We start from the raw sequence: 22,871 nt of genomic DNA on the forward strand, positions 1-22,871 counted from the left end.
TTTAACCTTCTACCTTTTACAAGCCTTCCAAGGCCAGCTACTGAGAAGCATCCCCACAACATGATGCTGCCACCACCATGCTTCACAGTAGAGATTGTGTGTTTGTGGTGATGTGCAGTGCCCTGTGTCTGCCAAACAGCATCTTGTCTGATAGCCAAAAAGCTCTATTTTGGTCTCATCAGACAAAAAACCCTCTGCCACTTGATTATGTAGTCTCCCATATGTCTTTTGTTGAACTTTAGTCAGCATTTAATTATTTTTTCTTCAACAGTGGCTTTTTCCTTGGTGGTCTCTCTCATTTGTCTCCTTGCACAGTCACTCAGTTTGTGAGGACGGACTGCTCCAGGCAGATTTACACATGTGCCATATTCCTTCCATTTTTTAATGATGGATTTAACTGAATTTTGGGAGAATTGAAGGTGCCTTGAAATGTTTTGTATCAATCCCCCGACTTGTACTTTTCATTAACTGTTTCTTGGAGTGTGCTTTTTTCTTCATAGTGTAATGGTAGCCAGGAATAATGATTAACCAGGGAATGGACCATCCAGACACAGGTGTCTTTATAGTACCATCACTTGAGACACATTCACTGCACTCAGGTGAGCCCCATTTCACTAATTGTGAGACTAAAAGCAGCAATTGGCTGGACTTCGGTTGAATTAGGTCAGTCACTTTAAAAAGGCTGAATATTTATGCAGTCACTTATTTCACATTACATGTTTTGTTTTTGTTAAAAGCCAAATTATATTGACCGTAATTGATTTATTAAATAAGAGTAAAACATCCAAGGAGGTGCATACTTTTAATAGGCACTGTTTTTACTAGTTATTTTCCATTCTCATCCTCATTTCTAATTCTGTCCTCTCAGTAAAGGCACAAAAAGCCTTAAAGGGGACAAATTTTACCCTTTTAAGACAAGGTTATATTGTTCTCAGAGGTCCCCAAAACATGCCTGTGAAGTTTGTTGCATGTCTAAAGAGCCCTCTGTTTCAGCCCTTCACAGAACGAGCTGTTTCTCTGTCTCTGTCTTTAAATGTTCATGAGCTGTCTGACCAGCCCCTCTCAGATAATGGATGTGGCACTCCTGATGTTACAATGTTATGGACACTTTTTTTCCGAAGTTAAGGACCTGACTGGGATTTGAACTATCAAACTCCCAGACCCAAGTCAGCAGGGTAACCCACTGACGTAGTCAGCATCTCAGCTGGCAGCTGAGAGGAAGATCAGAAAAGGAGGGTGGAACCTTCTACCAAGTGGGGAGGGCAAACCAAACCTGGGGGCAGTGCTTACTCCCCATGTGACATCATGAGGGTAAAATCTGAGAATGGCTTGTTTCAGCACACATTTTCTGAAAGGTGGAGAAAGAGAGGGGGGAAGAGAATGGATTTTTCTGGTATTTGAGGGATTTTGGACAGGCCAAGGGCACATATTTTTGTTAGAAAAGCCTGAAAAAGTGATTTTTTGCATATGTCCCCTTTTAGAGGGCCTCAAAACCACCCTCATGTGGGCTCTTCATGTATGAAGCTGTATGAAGACGTTAATAAGGAAGCAGCTATTCTGGCTTTGCCCAAAGGTTCTCCATATCACTGATAGATTACAAACTGGACTGTTACATTCATGTTAAGTGATTGCTTAAAAATTTTATTATACACTTTAAAAATATGTACAAAATACTATAAACAACTGATCTGAAATGGTAACACTTTCCAAATGAAGTACTCAGTCATAAGGTAGTTCTTTTATACAGTAAGGCAGACAAAAAAGAAAATAACAAGCATGTACATTATGCCACATTCTGAAATGACAAATAGGAAATTAATGACATTGTAAAACATTTATATGGTACATATTCACTTTTTTACAGACCACCTGGTTGATAGAGACACAAAGGGGTGGTCTAATGTCATCTTTTGTGGTGAAAATGTTATATCTATGCCCTCTATGCAGTAAATACTTCAGTCAGGCTTTAACAGAACACACATTTAAAATATTACCGGTCTCTCCAGTCACATGAGGAACACTCCAGTCATTTATGGCCTAAACTTTCATTTCCTGTCACAGCAGTGTCCTGATTTAATCTAGCCTTGGCACAGCTCAGCATCTTAATCTCTGAAGCATCCAAAGCCGGTCCTTTGTTATACACTGATACTCAAATTGTTCTGAGCATATTTAACTTTTAATATTTTCAAGATCAGGAAAAGTGATCAATGAATTCATGTTGCCAGAAAAGGGAAAAGAGGATAAAAGCCAAACAAACATGAGCAAACTGGCCTAAATTAGCACCACACTGAAGTGGCTCATAATATGTCAGAGTGTTGGATCATCTCAGTCCTGCACGGCGACCTTTATGGCTGAAAGCTCCACACAGACTGCAGTATGTCAGGAGATGGATGAGACTGGGTGTCCTCCTGTGGCCGGGGTCACTGCATACCAAACCACTGTTCCTGATCAGCCCACTGCGCTGCCTCACTGTCACTGCCCTCCAGATCTCCATCCTCTCCACTGCCCTCCATGTCGTCACCATCCAGCTCCACTGTGGCATCTGTGGGACTTTCTTCCTTCTCCATCTTCTGCATGCCTTCTAATGACTTCTGGTCATTGGGATCCAGGCTTCATGGTGTGGGGAAAAAAATCACAAGTTTAGAAGTTTATAAAAACCCTCACAGTCCTTTACTTCAATTTGATTGGTACACTTGTCAAAGCAGTGGCTTAAATCTACATGTACAGGGAACCAATCTCAAATTTAGAAGTAAACTCAAAAAGCAATCTTCTCAGTTACCTTAATGCTATACTATACTGATCCATGGCTTCTTGGTAATCATTGACAGCCACAAGGAAATCTCCCAGCATTCTGTGCAGAACACAGTCACTCTGATTGGCCAGGGCATTCCGGAGGAGAGCAATCCCTTCTTCATATTTCTGCTCCCGACCTTTAACATAAGAACAGGACACTTTCATTTCCAGCTGTGTATCCATGTTTGTGTTCATCACCTTAATGTGTAGATTTTGATTCTGGTCTAATCTGTAATATAAAGGCTCATTCCAACAGGTATACATACTGAGCAGTTCAGCCTTTTTGACGACTGCCTTTGTGTAGTCTGGTCTCTGGGCCAGTGCTTTATCCAGTAGGGTTTTGGCTTTCTCCTGAGTCACAGGGTCTTCCAGGCACACTGTGGCAAGGATGGTCAGAGTCTGTGCGTTTGCCCCCAGGGTTTTATAGATGTTATTGGCCATCCCCATGGCCTCTCGAATCCCATTGGATGCCAGGTAACAGTCAATCAGACCTTAAATGGACAGTGTTGACAGCAAAGTCAGTGCAAGCTGAAAAGGAATATACTAAATCCAAAAAGATTGACTCAAAACCTCACAGGCTCCATATGTACCATGATCTGTTGAAAACTGATGGTCGGCACCCTGGCCTACAGGGTTTGTTTCTGATGAGCAAAGTGTAGCACAGCCAGCAGCAGCTGGATCACAAGTTTACAAGTTAATGCGGGAATAAAGAAAACATGCAATGAGCATGATACTTTTCCTTTCCAATGCTGATGCGCTGTTCATTGCTTCCTGCTGTGATATGAAGCTTAGGGCTAGTTCGCACAGTTCATGATCAGCTGACGGCCAGCTGATCCCAATTATCACCTCCCAGCTCCCACAGCCAATCACAGCTCTTTCTCTCAACACAGCGGTGGACTTAAATATGACAGATTTCTCACTAATGCCTGCTTCTATTAATGCTTATGCACCAAACTGTTGCTGCTGCTGGCAAAGCTTCACCTCCTCCATCCCAGCCTCCTCCTTTATAGCATAAAGCTTGTTGCACCCTCCTTCAGATTCATGCTACTATGGATTAAGTGCTTTTGAACTAATTTTATTGTAGTCAGTCCACATTGCCATAAATGTATCTATCAGTATAGGGGTCAAAGCATGCTGCTTTACTAACCCAGGGAGCATCTTTTGAGCAAAGACTTCTCCAAGAAATAAAACTGTATATCCATTTTGCAATAAAATGGTTAAATGTATTACGATTGTTCCTGAATAAGATATTGTTGATTTAGTGATAGGATATTTGATCAGCAGTCTGTACATTGTGTTATCCTGAATTTGATTGAATTTGTGTGTGTTACTGTGTCTGACTTCCTGTCTGGGTTGATCTGCTCTGATTAACTTGATGCATGTCAGGGGCAGTTCTGTCAAAAATAAACTTGCCGCGCATCTAAAGTGGAGCAGAGCAGGGTGGCGCTTCACAGAGCTAGATTGCTGCATGTTCTGTACAAACACAACTACTGACTTGAAAATGCGTGATTAGCTACAGAGTGTGCGGTGCAGATGAACCCTGTAAAAACTGCAGATGAGATCACTTAAAAACAGAATAAACAGCAACACATGCCTTCATAGCAGTCGAGTCTGCAGGGTGCCAGGCGCATAGCTTCTCGGAAATGGATGATGGCTTCCTGAACCCGCCCCATGTTTCTTAGTGCTGCCCCCTTCAGGAGGAGAGCCTGCACACTATTGCTGTTTAGCTGGATAGCCTTGGCTCCCAGGTAGAGAGCTCTGGAGTAACGTTTGCTGTAAAAGCTGTGACAGCTGAAAAACAAACATATTTAAAGATCACCAGAGAGTAACAGGCAGTGGGTTTCATTCATCCATATCTTCTTAAGATTTTACTTTTTTAAAGAGGATCCTAAAAATGTCTTGGGCAGATTCATGAAGCAGTTCTAAAACAGCTGACTGAGTTGCACCTGTGTTCTTACATTGATTATTTCCATGTCCTTATGAGCCTAAAGCTTGTGCATTTGTTTTAAGAATAAGAAGGATCTTCTTAAAAAGTTTAAAGAAACTGTTTCCATCTTAAGAACTGATGGTAAATAAGACCCAGTTTTATTTCATGTAGGATCAATTCAATGCATCATCAATAGTACTCACCCAGAGATCACCCAGGGTTCTGCATGCTGGTCTGAGATATTAAATAATCGCCCACCCAGGACTTCAACATCTTCCAAATGTCCTTCACGGGCCATCAGATAGCCGTAAACATCCATTCCTTTGAATACAAAGAACAATTTTAACTGAACATAAATGTGGAATGATGCTTAAATTAAAGTGATGTCTCCTGATGTCAAGAGCATGGATAATGATAAAAGTTAAACCATGAAGATAAAACATGTTAAACTACTAAATACAGTTGAACAGTTCATCATAGATGCAAAATCAATCAAATAAATTAAACTACTTATTCTGCAGCATACCTTTAATGAGATATGGATCGAGCATCTGGGCCTGCTCAAATTTCAGAATGGCGTTTTTTGTGTCACCAGCCCTGAAGTACACATCAGCCAAGCTCACCAGGAGGTCCACATTATCCCGCAACAGAGACTTCTTCTCAAGAGAGCTGAGACGGGTTAAAGGGGACAGGGTTATATAGTCTTCATAATTTAAAGAAACTGTAGCAATCTCTTACTTTGAACAAAAAAATCCTGCTTGGCTCACCAAATAGTGTTGATGGCTCTTTGATTGTCCCCTGCATGTATGAAAGCATAGGCTTTGACCCAAACAGAAAGCCAGTCCAAGTTGGGGATGCTCTGGATCACATCCATAGTCATGGATGCTACTTCAGCTCCTTTGACTGATAACGAAAGAAGACCTGGAGAACAGAAAAGTTCATGAGGAGCTTTCCTGATCATGTGTACACATTCAGACAAGTGCATAATTGCTTAGACAGACATTTGCAGGTGAACGGGTTTTAGCAGCTTAAACTTTATAAGCTAAATGATGGTGTCTGTGTGACGGTTCATACCAATAATAGCATCCAGGGCAAGGGGACACTGTCTGAGGACCTCTTTGTAGCTTGTAACAGCAGAACGTTCCTGACCAGCTTTTCTATACAGGTTAGCTAGCATCATGTTAATCTGAAAGAACAAAAATAGACATCACAATCTTCAATAAAATATGACAGACACAAAATATAACAGAACTAGAAAAGCACTTGGAAAGCACAGACCTCCACCATTAGCCCTATCTCCCAATAGTTAAGAATCCTTTAAAAAATTCCTGGATCCGTTCCCATGTGCACCCCACCACGGCATTTGCTGAGTACTCCCTCCCCCGTGGGGTGGAAACATGGTGAAGCAAAGCATTGGCTTCGCTACGGATGGACTGTCATGGTAGAAGCACTGCCTGCCGGTCCCAACAGATGTACTGACAGTCTCACCCATGGTCTCACTGGACGACTGGAAGTCATGGCAGAGGGTGAATATTCCTCTGTTCCTCCCAGCATTGTGAGTATTCTCGCTACAATTCACTCTTTCCCTCTATTACACTCCAACTCGTCTCCTCGACTGGGCGTGTATCTTTCAAACTCTATAAACTCCAAAACTTTGAACAGAAACACACCCACAAATGCTGCTGGGATTGAAGTTACTCATGTCCGCCATGTCCTGGTGTAAAGTGGTAACAGCGCAGACCTCCGCCATTAGCCCTATCTACCAATAGTAAAGAATCCTTTAAAAAATTCCTGGTTCCAGATGGTAATCCAAATCACTCCCAAAATCTAATTAGTTCTTCCTTATGCCATTTCTGACATTTCCTGAAAATTTCATCAAAATCCATCCATAACTTTTTGAGTTATATTGCTAACAAACAAACTAACAAACCCTGCCGATCACATAACCTCCTTGGCGTAGGTAATTAAATGGCAATGATTTTCCTTGTTTCATTTTCAGACAGCCTTTAATTTACAATGTGCTTACAGAATCAAGGCCTAAGAATAAATTAAAAACTGTGAGGTTAGCAGCCTACCTTTGGAGTCCTCTGTCTGGACGGAATCCCATCAAGCACTGCAATAGCATCTTTGTCCAGTTTCAAAATAGTGTAGCATTCAGCTATCTTGTACTTCACCTCAATCTCTGATGGTAAGCTCTGAAAAGCATCATAAATATAAGTTAAACAAACCAAGCAGTGACATGGATTTTCTTAAACATAGCACTTCAGAGTTGAGATAAATGATGTCTCACAAAATTAACCCACACTGGGGGGAAAAAAGTCCCCAGTCAAAACTTCAGATACATTTCTGTAACATACCTGTGCCTGTATGTTTGATGCAGCTCCGCCAGCAGAAGTGCGAACTTTTGAGGTTTTGCTGAGTACTTTCTTTTGTTGCAATGCCATACTATATTTGCAGGCAGCATTACGATACTCCTTATCATGGAAGATGGCATCAGCGTGGTAAACCAACAACTGGTACTTCTGGGCCGGCGAAAAGAGCTCTCTAGAATTAAAAAAAATTTTGATGGAAATAGTGGATTAGAGCCTACAAATGTTTCTCAGCGTTTTCAAAATTTGTAATGCAAACGGCACCACACATGGACTAAAATTGTTGGTACCCTTCTGTTAAAGAAAAAAACCCTACAATGGTTTCTGAAATAACTTGAAACTGACAAACATAATTTTAAATAATAAAATACTGAAACTTTACTAATGAAACAGATATTGCTTTTGAATTGTGGTTCAACAGAATTTTAATCTTAAAAAACAAACTAATGAAACTGGACTGGACTAAATTGATGGTACGCTTAACTTAATATTTTGTTGCACAAACTTTTGAGGCAATCACTGCAATCAATCGATTTCTGTAACTCTCAGAGAGACTTCTGCACCTAACCCAGGTATTTTGGCTCACTCCTCTGGGGCAAACTGCTCCAGCTGTCTCAGGTTTGAAGGGTGCCTTCTCCTGACTGCATGTTTCAGCTCCTTCCACAGATGTTCAATAGGATTTAGATCATGGCTCATAGAGGGCCACTTCAAAATAGTCCATTGTTTTGTTCTTAGCCAATCTTGGCTGTTTTTAGCTCTGTGTTTTGGGTCATTATCCTCTTGGAGGACCTATGACCTGCAACTGAGAACAAGCTTTCTGACACTGGGCAGCACATTTTGCTCCAGAATGCCTTCATAGTCTTGAGATTTCATTGTACCCTGCACAGATTCAAGACCCCCTGTGCCAGATGCAACAAAGCAGCCCCAGAATATAACCAAGCCTCCTCCCTGTTTCACAGTAGCTACGGTGTCCTCTTTTTGAATGCTTCATTTCTGTGACTGTGAACGCAGAGCTGATGTGACTTGCCAAAAAGCTCCAGTTAGTCTCACCTGTCCAAAGGACTTTCTCCCAGAGGTTTTGTGGCTTTTCAATATGCATTTTGGCAAATTCCAGTCTGGCTTTTCTATGATTTGCTTTCAACAGTGAAGTCTTTCTAGGTCTTCTTCCATTAAATCCACTTTGGTTCAAACAGCGATGAATAGTGTGTACTGACACTGATGTACCTTGACCTTGGAGTTCACTTCTAATCTCTATAGAAGTTGTTCTGGGCTCTTTGCTTATCATTCATATTATCTAGCTGTTCAATTTTTCATCAATTCTCCTTTTGTGGCCACATCCAGGGAGCTTGGCTACAGTCCCATGGACCTTAAAATTATGAATAATATGTGCAGCTATAGTCTATACAGGAACATAGAGCTGCTTGGAGATGCTCTTATAGCCTTTGCTTGTCTAGAATTGTCTTACTAATCTCCTGGGACAACTCTCTCCTTAGCTTTCCATGGCCCATGTCCAGTGTGGTACACACCATGATACCAAACAGCACAGTGACTACTTTTCACCCTTTAAACAGGCAGACTGACTGATTTAAAGTTCAAAGGACACCTGTGATGCAAATTACAGGACACACCTTAGTTTAACATGTCCCTATGGTCATTTTTTTTTCAAATGATTCTGTTGAACCACAATTCAAAAGCAATGTCCGATTTTCATTTGTGAATTTTCTGTCAATTTGTATTTATTTTTACTTGTCACTTACAAGTTATTTCAGTAATCGATATGGGTTTATTCTTTCTTTAACGGGCTGGTAAAAACAATTTCGTCTACGTGTGATCTTGCTGACAAAGAATTAGTAACAAGCAGAATGGGGACTTAGGAATACCAACTTCATGATAAAAAAAAAAAACATTCAAAGCAAAGTCTGTGCTATTATTACTGGTGATTTAAATCCTCTATGTTTAAATCACGCGGGCTAAAAGTAATCTGAAGATGATGTACTAAGAGCCTTGCTGCAACTGCCATGCATCAGAAATAGGCTGTGATTTGACAGCACAACTGTTACATCGGTGCAGATTGTAAGTTAATTTAGAGCATTTAGATAATAACAGACAGATGTAATAAAACATTGCTAAATCACTGCGTAAGTTCATTGTTTATAGCCTCAATCCTACAAACAAACTGCTAAAAACAATCCATATTTTGTGAGTGGATCCGTACATGGCTAATTAATGGAACCAACGTACGCTAGGTACGAACTAAAATCGAGCAACAGTAAAAAGGTTTTCCTTCACAATGGAATTGGCAGTTTGGTATTGTACAGCGTGGCATTCTAATTTTATACACTAGCGTTTTCCGTGCCTGTATTTGCTAACTGTAGCTGCTGTGGTCAGGTTAGCATGAAGCTATCATTTCCACAGTCTAACATAACACACTGTAGTCTACTGGAAATAGACGGAGCCCAGTTGGACATTACTTACGGATTGTTATTACTCATCGTCAGCAACAAACTGGTCAGTATCCGTACGTTGGAGTGAAGGCCAGCAGCCGCCATATCCCGTACATGATCTATTACATTCATGTTTGATTATTCAGAGGGCTTGATTTGGTTCACCGTCTCAATTGAAAAGTTTGAGCTTGTAAACAGCTAACGCTGGCTAGCTTCAGATGTATTAAATATGGCGCCGCACGCCCTTCCTTCCGCATACTGTTGCGTTGAGGTGTCATTGACGGGCTCGTTCATCTGTGCTTCTCAGTATTTTCTTCTTAAGAAACGTGCGACGCTGTAGTCAATAAATCTGTTTTATTGATACAATAGTATTATCAGAAGGTAAGGATGCGTTATGTAAAAACTGATACACAGGAGGTTTGGAAAAAAAGTACTTAATTGGCTCTTAACATTAAAGAGTGTAACTGTGCGCACTTGTTTGGGATAACTTGTGAACGCAGCATGTATTCCTTGCGTTCAGCAATGTTTATAATTGAATTAATGCGAAGCTCTTTCAAATGTATTTCGCTCTGATGGTGCAATTTGTGATTAAGACTCTAAACAAGAGCTCAGAAAAATGTGTACAGAAACTTCTGAAGTGACTATAATCTTCATTCAGTGTTTAAACACACCCATCCGAGGCCAATTCCTTTGTTTATGTAGACCGAAAACACTTGGGCTTGCCATCAAAAGATTATTATTAGACAAGAAATCCACATTTCAGCTTTTATTTCCAGGTTACATCTGGATCTGATACACAACTTAGAAGATAGCATTATATGGAACCGAACACCAAATTTTTAGTAAAAGTATTGGTCAGATTGCCTACAGATTAAAGTGAATAAGATTTAATATTTAGTTACAAATCCTTTACTTGGAATAACTGCATGGAGTCTGTGACCCAATGACATCACCAAGTTTAACATTCTTCTTTGTTGATGCTTTTCCAGGCTTTCACCGCAGCCTCTTTCAGTTGTTGTTTGTTTTGGGGAGGTCACCCCCTCAGTCTTCTCTTAAGCAGGTAAAATGCATGCTCCATGGGCTTAAGTTACTTGGTTACAGTCTAAAACCTTTCACCTATTGACTCTGATAAACTCCTTTGTTATTTTGGCAGTGTTTTGCGGTCATTATCTTGCTGCATGATGAAGGATCTTCCAGTCAGTTTGGTTGCATCTTTCTTCAAATTGAATTGGCCGACAAAATGATTTTGCAGACTTCTGAGTTCATTTTGCCGCTGCCATCATGTGTGACATCATCAATGAAGATCAATGAGTCCATCCCTGAAGAAGCCATGCAAGCCCACGACATTACCTTCACTATGTTTCACCGATGAGCATGTAAGTTTGGGATCATGAGCAGATCTTTTCTTTCTCCAAACTTGAGCCTTTCCTTCACTTTGGTAAAGGTTCATCCTTGTCTCACCAGTCCATGAAACATTCTACCAGAATTTTTGTGGCTTGTCTCTGTACTTTTTGGTAAATTACAGCGTATCCTTCCTATTCTTATTACCAATGAGTAGTTTGCATCTTCTGGTGTAGCCTTTGTACTTTTGGTTATGAAATCTTCTGTGAACAGTAGATTGTGATACCTTCACTCCTGCCCTCTGGAGGTTGTTGTTGTTGTCACTAACAGTTGTTTTAGTGTCTTTCTTTACAGCTCTCATAATATTTCTGTCATCAACTGCTGCTGTTTTCCTTGGCCTACCTGTTCGACGTCTGCACCAGTGGTTTCTTGCTTCTTCAGGATATTCTGAATGGTTGTACTGGCTATGGCCAGTGTTTGTGTTTAACCCTCAGGCATCACTAGGGACATTTTTGCCCTTTTGGGCAAATTTGTCCTCTTTCTCTGCTCACCATTTTGGCTGTGTTAGTGCGTATGGTCTGATGTTTTGCAACAAAGTTTCTTTCTAGGCACATTTTTTAATTCAAATTTCAATTGCTCTATAAGGTCAGGGGATGTGAAACAAATTTACTCTCTTCCTTTGTTATTTTTCATATCAATACTTTAACAAACTGTTACAGTAAAACAATTCAGTCTTAACTCTCAGGCATCACTTTAATTTACTACCCTTTAAAGCCATTAAGGACAAAAATGTCCACTTCCAAAAAACTGCTATAAAAACTTAATGGATTAATATTTTTTTCAGCTTTTTTTTGCATAAATCTCTTAAACAACATCAGCTGTGCTCAAAACTATCAAAAATTCAATCATTTTGAGAATTTTGACCCTTTAAATGCCATTTTGATTACTTAAAATCAATGTTGTTTGTTATGAAAAAAGTGACAAAAAATGGGATATCTTCCTTAAACCAAATGTTGGATGGCTGGGGCATTATTTCTAAATCCAGTTTGGATGTGTCAATGATTTGCCAAAATATTGACTTTGATGCATTTTTATTTTTTGTGTAGCATTTGATTTAAAATTTACTACCCTTTCGAGTCATTAAGGACAAAAAACATCCACTTCCAATATGCATCAGTATCTTTTTCTGCTTTTCTTGGTCAAATCTTTTGAGCAACTTCAGTTCTAATCAAAACTATTGATTCCTGAATAATTTTCAGGATTTTAACCCTTTAAATGCCAGTTTGATCACAGGTTAGTTTTTGTGTAGCATCTGATTTAAAGTTTACTATCCATTTACTATCCTTTTGAGTCACATGTAGACAAAAACTTCCCTTACTCCCACTCATACCACATTTTTTTGATCTTTAAGTAATCAAACTGGTCTTTTCAAGGGTTAAAATCCTCAAAATGATCGAATGTTTGGTAGTTTTGATCATAGCTGAAGTTGTTAAGGACATATATGCAAAAAAGCAGAAAAAAATATCAGTCTGTTAAGTAAAATAGCAGTTTTTTGGAAGTGGACATTTTTGTCCTTAATGTCTTTAAAGGGTGGTAAATTAAAGTGATACCTGAGGGTTTAGACTAAACTGTTTTACTATAACAGTTGGTTAAAGTATTGATATAAAAAATAACAAAAAAGATAGTGGAACGAATAAATAAAATGCGTAAGATACCTACCATCTTTTAAAGCTGACACATTAAAAGGGCATTTTTTTTAATAACCATAAAATTCCAAAAAATAGTATACAGAAAAACCGAATGAATTAGAGCAATTAAAATAATTAATATAATTAGAATAATCAATCATTACTGTCATCTAACTGGTCTTTTATGTGTGGTGTGTGTTGATACCTCTCGTCAAACTTCAGAGACAAACTGTGTGACTCAGACTGAATCACAACCTTCCACTGGGAACTGAGCTCCAGTGATAAAGGGTATGTTAGAGTATATCAGTTATGAGTCATATATGTGAAGGGACATGTTTTAGTAAGCTGAAAAGAACGACACCTAGTAAACGCCAGTTGATTTCTAAATAAAACGCCGCCGTCAACACAAAAACACAAACATAGTCTATTGCAGTCGCGCGTGCGCACATTGAAAGCCAGCAGCTGAACCTTGTGTCAAAACACAGAGGGAAATCAGCAGCAGGCAGCGCAAGATCTCACCTCGATTTCAGCCTCAGCTCTATTTTTGGGGAGCATTCGTCGACACAAAGTGTTTTTCATTAACGTCTGCGTACCATGACCGAACAATCAGCATTACTTCTTCGAAAACAATTGGCAGGTAATGAAAACGCTACGTCTGAAGTAATTCTACCCGATATTAGGGCTACCTTCACAGCTGCTAACGTTAGCCCTCTTTTAGCAATGCAAAGCTATGTTTACGCCATAGAAGTAAGCTTACAAAGCTAACCAAGCAACATAAAAGACACAGTCACCACTGCTTTACTATATTTAGATAAGCTGCTGTGCACAGATGGTGTAAATTCTGAACATATTATTAAATATACCTGGCTAAAACAACATTATATTGAGCCAACACGGATCGCAGAGCTAACCTTGCTAACGGCTAGCAGGTTCGACATTAGCTAACGGAACAAAGGAATAATCAATCCAAGGACTCATCTGCTCTGATGACTTTAGCTTTGCTAATGATAGGTTTTAAATTCTAACTGTTTAACAGACAAATTAACTAAAATATCAGAGGAAGCTTGGTCGAAGTTTCGAAGACAACAACTTGCTTTAAAACACAATGTAATGTTTCTCATGTCAAATCAGACTGAGACTAATGCTGGATAAGTAGTAAATGTTCGACTTTCACTGCTCAAGCCCATACAGATGAAAATCTACATTTAAGTTATCTTGTAGCTTTTTTTAAATTTTGGAATATATGTGAAAAGACAACCCGATAGTGACAATGGCGAGTCTTTTCTTATTTATGTCAGAATTATGGACTTTGATCGTAGACACTCCGTTATGCAGTCTTGTCCCATCTGACTGTCACATTAGTTCTGGATGACTGTACCAGTCTTAATTAAAGGACCTTTTTTTAACGAATATTGTGTATTTGTTGACAATAATTGTCAAGAGCATGTTAAAGTACAATATTCTTTACTCGGTTCCTCCAGCAGTAGCGTGATAACATTTCCTTTTGGACTATTTTGTTAAAGAATAATTAAGTCCAACAAGTTGAAGCTAGTCTGTTGCATAACTTGTGATTTTGCTAATAAGGTTCAGCTTCCCAGACATGCTATATAAAATATATTTACAGCACTCAAACACCCAAGTCATAGTAGCCTACTTTGATGGCACACTATGATAATGCACTGAAGTTTGCCATATCAGCTGATAGTGGACAGCATTCAGATTTCCCTGTCTTGCTGAAACAAAAGCTGCCAGCCAGCACTGCATCTGCTGATTTTAAGGAATGCTATCATTCTTTTCTATAACTGATTGAGCATATTGTAATGTTTGAATGGTATGCTAATTTTTGTGTGGTTTTTTTTTTTTCTGTGCGTGGGAATGTGAATCACTGTCCTCACAGTGGTTTATTCATCTCAGACCTTCAAGTTGGTGATTCAGTTCAACAGTGATTTATATTTGTGGAAACCACGATTTGATGTATTTTCAGCCACACTGTTTATTTAATGTGTGATGTTAAAATGTAATGTTTGTTAATCTGTAAGGTATAGTGATGGGATACCAAACACATCAATGTAATATATTACAAACTAAATAAAAGTGTTGATTTGTCACTTTGACATAAAAAAATAAGATTTTTACATGTTGACTGTAATCGTGATAACTTTAATTGTCTTTTGGGAAGAACAGTTGTTTGTAGGCCTGTTCTTTTATATGAAACCCCCGCACACTGTTCAACCTGCAAAAAGGGGTATTTATTTGCAGCATTTTGGTGCTTTATCTTCATCAGGCAAACACTTTGTTAGAGCAGGTAAGACATCTTAAATTGGAAGTGGCCAGACACCCTCAGTCAACTTGTCATTATAATGTCAGATTTCAATCAGTAAACTAACAAAACGAACAACAAACATCAGCCTCCTGGCTGAGAGACTCAACATGAGGGCTGAACGATTTGCAAAAATAATCTAATTGCGATCTTTACCCTCCAATATTGCGATTGCGATTTAATATGCAATTATTTTTAGGTTCCAAATCAATTGCTATATTAAAGGGATGATTTTTTTTACATTATTCTTATTTTGATGAAGAAAAACAAATACATGAGCAAGAAAAATTGGATTTTTTTGTAAAAAAAATAAAAAATAAAAATTAAAAAGACACTTGAATATTTGCATAGTGTGTAGGGAATAAACAATGCAAAAAGATCTCATGTTCTTATTAAAGCCAAAACCGAATTCACCCCATTTGCAGTATGTATTTGTAAAGGCATTAAATAATCCCACTAAGAATTTTGAATCTGGCAGTCAACCAGTTAATTTTTTCATTTTAACATGGAGTATGTATGTTACATGCGGTGCATCTGTGAACAGCCTCAAGGACCTGCAGGTTACACTTACTGCTTTGTTTTTCAACCACAGAAGTTGCTGCTTGAACATATCTTGCATGATATTATCATTTTAAGCTTGTTTCCATAATCCCACATCTGGACCTGACAACTGAAATTAAGTCTCAGGAGATAAAATCAGCCTAATTTGTGTTTTTCTTTTAAAGAGCAATGATGTCAATATGAAGATTGCTAACAATCACCATTTGATTATGTCACTAATTCTGACCAGGGTTAAATTTTGTTGTTCTGGGTTAAATTTTGAGCCCTTTTTAAAAGTCTGACACATTTATCCAGAGCAGCATTTCCCATTTAAGTTTGCTATCCAGTATGAAACATAAAAACCCTCATACAACCATAGCATGAGCATGTTTGTAGCATGTGGTAGTTTCATAAACAGAATTACAGTGGCAGTTTTTAGTTCTTAAAGACATTAATATCACTAGGAGAATGTTTTCGAAGTCACAAGGTTCAGTTAACAAGCCGGCACTGCTTAATTTGCTTTGATCAAGCGTAAATGAAGTCTTTTTTTTTTTTTTTTTCTTTCCTTTTCGTCTTTAGTGGAAAGAACAGCTGAGGAAGGAGAGGAGATATTTGGGAAGAGGAACTAGGGGGAGACATGCACCAAACGCGCCAGGATTGGGATTTGATATTTTCAGACTGAATCCCAATCCTTGCATTCCCCAAATTTCTGCTGATATTTAAAACAAGTGTTCTGCTTTAAAATCTGCCTATATCAGCTGTAAATATTGGCCGTGCAAGTTAGATGAGTTTTAAGCGAGATCAGCGGCCAGCTAAAGTCTTTTCTTTGTTCGTCATCATTCCTTACACGTTAAAGTCTGTTTGAAGGACTGAAATGGTTAATTTACACATCCTAAAACGTTGAATTGTATGTTATAAAGGCTGACGTTTTAAGTCCGAACTTCATTTAAAATTTGCCATTGATGTCTGTATCAGCTAAAATAACTTTATAATTATTGGCATATCAGATATTGGCAATAATACCATTTTGTGCATCCCTAACAGCAAGAGAATGATTCCACACTACATCCCAAAAAGCTGTTGCCTTTCACTTTATACGAGGTGTGACTTTACCTAAAAAACCAGGTTGTAGATCAATATTCTTATGTCGTTATTGCCAATAAAGAAAACCACATTCTACTGTACAACTCCTCAGTATATACTTAGCACTTAAAATAAATCTTGACTTAAATTCTTTTTCTTTTTCTTGAGTAGATTTCTAGACCAGTGATTTTTTTTTACTTAAGTAAATTCTAACTGAAAGTAGCTCTACTTTCACTTGAGTACAATAGTCATGTACTTCTTCCACCCCTGCTGTCATGGCACACCTACAGTACATCAGCCCACACTTTAGGAAGCACCGATCTAGAGCTTTGTTGTGCTGAGGTTTTTCTGTTCCAAAGTTTAATTTTATATTGACCAAATCAAAAAATTTCTTGCCAGTTTTAATCTCTAATTGCTAAAACACACTCTTTGCGGTGGCCTGATCATTAGCTATATTTTATGGTTTAGTTTGTCAAATTTAACTCATCTACTTTTAAACTATAATGTATTAACATTTTAATCACTGCTCCTTCTCTTTTGTTAAAGATTAGTCTCTGTAACAAAAGCACCTTTGAATGTTGTCATTTGCAGGATATGGTACTTCCAGGATGGCCTGTCAGTTTTGTGGAGTTCCCTGTAGTTGTTTTATTTCCAGTCCACTGTATCTAACATTGGCCTTTGCTTCTCTTTACAGAGCTCAACAAGAACCCAGTAGAGGGCTTTTCAGCTGGTCTCATAGATGATGACGACATTTATAAATGGGAAGTTGTAATCATTGGTCCACAAGATACCCTTTTGTAAGTAAGAACTGTCCATAAACACCTTTGTTTGAGCATTATTTCTACTATATTATGAAAAGATTTCTCCTTTACCCATGCTCTCTCTATATATTTTTACATTTCTGTTTATTGTATTTCAGTGAAGGAGGGTTCTTCAAAGCATACCTGACCTTTCCTTATGATTATCCACTACGGCCTCCGAAGATGAAGTTCATCACTGAGATCTGGCACCCAAACGGTAAACACATGAGCAGACTCTTTGATGTTGACACTCTGCAAGATCCCTTTTTGCTTTTTTTTGTTGAGTTATTTTCGAGGTTTTTTTTGTGATTCAGCAGAAAAATAATCACGCTTTTAGGCTTATTGTATTATAACGAGGGCTGCTGTTAGATTGACACTTCCATTCTCCACAGTTGCAAAGAACGGGGATGTTTGCATCTCAATTCTGCATGAGCCAGGAGAAGATAAGTTTGGTTATGAAAAGCCTGAGGAGCGCTGGCTTCCAATCCACACAGTAGAGACAATCATGATTAGTGTTATCTCCATGCTAGCAGACCCCAACAGCGACTCACCAGCTAACGTTGATGCTGCGGTAAGTTTGCCTACTCTAATATTTATTTTTTATCATCTCAGTAAACAGTTACATCATGTCCTAACAGCATGTAAGCATCTGATATCAAGCAGTATCAGACATTTGATGTCCATACTGTGTCTGATATTTAATTCCCTGTCCTGTAAATTGTAGTTTACCCTTAAACAGTATGACATGTAGTTTTTTTATTCTGAGGGCATAGAAACTAGAGTGAGGTACTCTGTTTTGACGACAATGAGCTGAACATCTTTGCCTCTGTGTTAACAAGTGGGAAAGAACCATGAAAATATTCCTGTAGGACTCTTCCAGTACTTTGTCAATTACTCTCCATGTCAACCCCAGAGACAGAAAAGAAAATAGAAACAGGGTAATGGTGTAAAGACCGCACAGCAGATCACATCCTACCATATCAGTCATGGGCTGTTAGGACACTGTGATAGAGGGTATGTACTTTCAGCACGGGACATGACGGCTAAATCGGGCTGATTAGCAAAACGGTGTGAGACGCTGCTGACTGTTCAATGGGAACAGATGAAAACAGATTAATATTCACTTAAATTAGTGCTATTTGGACTTGAGAGCGACCCATACTGTTTCCTAAAGACATGGTGAACCCTTGATATTGGTGTGTGGTCATAAATCAAGTTCCCAGACATTTATATGGATCGGATTTCAAGGACAACGCAGAGAACACCAGCCCAGCTCATCAGTGATGGATGTGAAACTGAATTAATATCAAAGTTTTGTGATTACGAAGCTTTAGATCAGTTGTTTCTCCGTATTTCAGTGTTTTATTTACTTCTTCTTATCTTAGCTTATCAGTAAAAAGATCACCCTGTGGTTGTTAAATCTGTTTGCCAAACTTCAGGATGTATTTCAAAACAAAATCAACACATCCCAGCTTTCTTACTCAATGTAGTTAATTTATAATCCCTGTTAAACCTTTATTTTATTTTTAATGTGCCAAATTCTCATGATACAGCTCTTGACTTTCTTATTATGTTGTATAAACTGATATAGCATCAGATATGTTCACTTCATGAAACATTCACACAACGTCTATATTTAACCAAGTAGAAATCACGTTAATTTACAAAGGCCAACTCTGTGATGAATATCAATTTTTTGACAGCTTCATCTTGTGTCTTTATTAATGTACCATTATGGCTCAAACATTTCTATGAACACATTTCATCAGCTGGGGATCTGTACTGACCGCAATTAACATCATCAAGATATAATTATTTGAAGGATGGCACTTTTCAGCTGAAATGGTGCCGCTTACTGTTCGCTCCCTACTGATTTCTGTCACCAGCTCAACCTTTCTGCCAGTCAGGTCTGGAACAGCCGAGACTCGCGCTGCTGCTGGCGTCACATGCATACCCTCTAAAAGAAACCATAAAATCGAGCTCATTTTGTCACAAATGCTTTAGTCACATGCTGTCAGGACACACTGTTACCCCTAAAACCCACAGGAACTAATGGTTTCTGAAATGAAGAGAAGTGTACTATATTTTACTATGCCTTTCAGAGGTATATCTGTTGTCCATTTGCTTCCTTTTTTCTTTTTTTTTTAAGTAACACTAATGTACTGACGGGATGTATGATCAGCAGTCTGTGTGTGGTGTACCATCTTAACATTTACCAGATGCTCCATGCGTTCCTGTGTCTGTCGTCCTGGTTGGGTCAGTCGGCTCAGTTCAGATTGACTGTGCTTGAGGAGGCCCCATTGAAAACAGACTCAACAAACAGGCAATAAATCATTCTGTATTATAACACACACAATATTAGGTCAAACTAAGGCTGGACAGTGACGAAAAATATCAATTATTTTGACCCATTACAAATTTTATATCATTTTTTGTATTAGAGGGAATGATGATTTTTATGTCTCATTTTAAATAAGACAACATACAAAAATAATAATAGTAACAAATAAAACATTTTTGCCTCAAAAACTGCCTCAAAAGTGAGTCTGGAACTTGGGTGACTTACCAGGGTCTTTAAAGATTAAATCCACGCCAGTAACAAAGATATTGGATGTCTTTTATCCATTGTTTAATCAATTTTGGATCATCTTCACTGCTAGCTAAGCATAAGCCAGCACTTGATTTCCCAAAACAGATGTCACATGAGCTGTGACAACAATGACAGACCGTTACGTCGTCACATCGTCCTTTGCCGAACAGCGCATGTGCAAACACTTAGAAACTGGATGAGATGGCCTGAATGACTCATAATGGAGGGAAAGAGACACAGAGAGGCTGTGATGTGTCCCTCTGTGTCACTGCAGACAGACTTTGCAGGTTTTGAATAACGACTCAAATGAAGCCAATTCCAAGAAGGACAGGATTTTTTTCAATACTTAAGACTTTTTGTCAAAGAATATTTTTTTTTACTTTTTGGTCCCCAAGAGATGGAGGAACAAGTTTGTGCAAAAAAACAAACAAACAAAAAAAAAACTTTCATTATTGTCTACTGTGTGCCTCACATAAAAAGCTTTGAGTTTTTAAATTTCTGGTTAGTTTTTCCTTTTGTCTTTATAGTCTTATGACTCTTTTTTTTCTAATCCCAGTGACATTACGGCAGCACTTGTATTCTTAAAGCCCAGGTTACCCTGAAGAAAAGGATGTTTAGAGCTTGACTGTGCGCCACAGGGTTTATGTTTTACAAGATTTCTAAGACAAAAAGTCCAGGCAAGACAAAGTGGTTAAAAATAGCATAGGTATCACAGGGTTAGAGAAATATTGCATCTGCTGTTGTTTGAAAATTGCAGTGGGCCATATTTCTATTTGATCTAAATTTTGATTCATTGCCAAGCCCCAGACAATACGGATGGAGAGTTGCACTGGCAGACCCTGATGAAATTGCAGATCAGACTCATGTAGAAAATTGTGTGTGTTTCTCCCACAGAAAGAGTGGAGGGAGGACCCAAACGGTGAATTCAAGAGGAAGGTGGCCCGCTGTGTAAGAAAAAGTCAAGAGATGGCGTTTGATTAGGAGTCAATTGTAAATTCCAGGGTAAGTAGTATAAAAAAATGTCCACCAGATTACAGCCATATTTAAAATATTTGTCATGAAAGTAATCATGTTTTTTGTTTGTTTTTCCAGTTAAAGGAAATGCCTTCAGAGGGAAAATTTCAACAAAAGGCTTTTGCACCCCTTGTTTTGCCAGTCAAAGGAAATGGTTGGCCTCAACCACGTTTCTGTGAACGGTTGTCTTTTTCCGCGAGATGAGCCAATTTGAGAACCCTACCAGCGAAATTAACCTATTTCCTACCTGGAATTGTATATTTAATGTTATTTATTTTGAAAAAATAATGATGTAAGATATGTCACTACTGTAAATTAACTTGCTTTTTTATCTGCTGCTGAACAGTTTCTACTTTATACCAGGTTTCTTATGCAATTTAGTGGTCAAGATTGTGTAAAACGAAACATCAAACCCGATACCGTTAGGTCGTCACGTGTCCTCCCTATCTTAATACTTGCCACCAGATTAATGTTGGCCCTACAAATCTTTGTCTATTGATGTAATTGTTTTCCACACTGTTCTAGAATCACTGTTACCTTGTGTTGGCTTCACTTTCTCACAGTCTGTTTGTTGTTTAGAGCATCTGGTTGAGAATTTTTAGAGGGACTAGCTGTATAAAGAGTTTTCATACAGTCTTTTTTTCTGAGAAAGTCCTCCTGTTAGCATGTTAGTTATGCTTGTGTATGCAGGTATAAAACCGCAACTCTCAAACCTGCATGATCCCCTCAGCAGCTCTTGTTCTGTATTGTTTCTAGCTGTAGATGTTAATGGAATGGCTTACTCAGAGATTTGAGAGTTATTGTTTTATGATTTATTGACTCACGCAAGCATAGCTAAAGGTAACAGAAGGTTTTTTGAAAGTTCTCAGGAGCACACCTCATTGGGTTTTAGATTAGCAATCTTTAACTTAGAGCTCTTATCCTTGACCCTTTCTCTTTGGTCAGTGAGCATATATGATTATTACAAAGTCCAATGTCTTTTCACAGTTATATTAAATCAAGGACAACCAAAAACAGTCTGTGATAAAAGCCTACGCTGCGCTTTTTCAGCATGTGTCCTGGTTGACCAACACCCAAGCTTACCTCAATTTGAAAGGATAAAAAATTTGACAAAGATTATGGATGTTTGAGTTATTAATATAGTAGAATTAGGCTAGTCATTCATACTTTGTTGTTGCACATTTGATCAACGTGTGGGGAAATAATGACGTGTTAGTCTTATTCACTTGTGGGTTTAGGTTGAGTAATGCTCTATCAAGAATTTAGGTTCTGATTGGTTCATACTTCTATTATATTCATCACTGATTTGAGTTTTAATTATGGACAGCGTTAAACCACTGCTCAGAAAATATGAACAGGTGTTCTGATGGTAATGAGCACATCCTGCAGTTAGGTTTTGTTTTAAAAAACTGTCTAGCTTGAGTGGAGGCTGGAAAACATTGACTTTTGTTTGCCTTTATTGATGGTGTTGCTGAATATAAAGCCATGATGACATCTATAACTGAATAATCTTATACATGATTGATCTGTGACTGACTTTAAAAACTAGCTAACCATCTTATGGCGCATGCAATCAGGTTTGACGGGGTTGGGGTATGTTAAAAAAATGAAACCATTGTTAGTACATTCTGGGTGAATGTGAAATGTACAGTTAGTAGATTTCTGTAGACTTGATTATCACATAACTGCTGTTGACATAAACTTTTTAAGTCAGACTTTTCTAACCTACCATGACCTCCTCTGACCGGTGTTCACTGTTTTTGCACAGATTCGGTGCGTTTGAAAATGTCATTAAGCAATACGCCCTGAAATGGTGTGTCCAGGTAACCCACCCTAACGCCATATTTTGTTTGTTTTATTCATTTTGTGTCAATGCAATGTATATTGGACATGATGCTCAATAAAGTGTGTAAACAAAATGGCTTGTAATTCTGTTTTGTATTTTACATTTTAGATGAGAAC

The 22,871-nt window shown here is 38.4% G+C and overlaps 2 protein-coding genes across 2 annotated transcripts; one reads left to right on the forward strand and one right to left on the reverse strand.

Moving 5' to 3' along the window:
* Positions 1 to 1,614: 1,614 nt before the first annotated feature.
* On the reverse strand, positions 1,615 to 9,769 carry anapc7 (anaphase promoting complex subunit 7). Its single transcript, XM_041788650.1, has 11 exons — positions 9,565 to 9,769; positions 7,078 to 7,264; positions 6,796 to 6,915; positions 5,795 to 5,906; positions 5,488 to 5,641; positions 5,247 to 5,389; positions 4,924 to 5,041; positions 4,388 to 4,584; positions 3,060 to 3,284; positions 2,780 to 2,930; positions 1,615 to 2,610 (listed from the first exon to the last, which is right to left on the reverse strand). Exons 1-11 carry the CDS (start codon positions 9,663 to 9,665, stop codon positions 2,421 to 2,423), a joined length of 1,698 nt encoding a protein of 565 aa, XP_041644584.1. The 5' UTR covers positions 9,666 to 9,769; the 3' UTR covers positions 1,615 to 2,420.
* Positions 9,770 to 13,017: 3,248 nt separating this feature from the next.
* Positions 13,018 to 22,828, forward strand: LOC121510201 (ubiquitin-conjugating enzyme E2 G1-like). The gene is made up of 6 exons (XM_041788152.1): positions 13,018 to 13,199; positions 17,200 to 17,302; positions 17,425 to 17,522; positions 17,698 to 17,876; positions 20,790 to 20,897; positions 20,988 to 22,828. The coding sequence occupies exons 1-5, from the start codon at positions 13,157 to 13,159 to the stop codon at positions 20,874 to 20,876; spliced, it is 510 nt and encodes a 169-aa protein (XP_041644086.1). The 5' UTR covers positions 13,018 to 13,156; the 3' UTR covers positions 20,877 to 20,897; positions 20,988 to 22,828.
* Positions 22,829 to 22,871: the final 43 nt, after the last annotated feature.

Source organism: Cheilinus undulatus, linkage group 5, assembly GCF_018320785.1.
Source record: "Cheilinus undulatus linkage group 5, ASM1832078v1, whole genome shotgun sequence".
Lineage (NCBI taxonomy): Eukaryota > Metazoa > Chordata > Actinopteri > Labriformes > Labridae > Cheilinus > Cheilinus undulatus.

Coding starts and splice junctions, on each gene's coding strand:
- anapc7 (XM_041788650.1), bottom strand. CDS start 9,665: ATGAATGTAATAGATCATGTACGGGATATGGCGGCTGCTGGCCTTCAC. Junction 6,916..7,077: donor CATCAAACATACAGGCACAG/GTATGTTACAGA, acceptor GATGCTTTTCAG/AGCTTACCATCAGAGATTGA. Junction 2,931..3,059: donor CAAAAAGGCTGAACTGCTCA/GTATGTATACCT, acceptor CTTATGTTAAAG/GTCGGGAGCAGAAATATGAA.
- LOC121510201 (XM_041788152.1), top strand. CDS start 13,157: ATGACCGAACAATCAGCATTACTTCTTCGAAAACAATTGGCAG. Junction 17,523..17,697: donor TGAGATCTGGCACCCAAACG/GTAAACACATGA, acceptor CATTCTCCACAG/TTGCAAAGAACGGGGATGTT. Junction 17,877..20,789: donor CAGCTAACGTTGATGCTGCG/GTAAGTTTGCCT, acceptor TTTCTCCCACAG/AAAGAGTGGAGGGAGGACCC.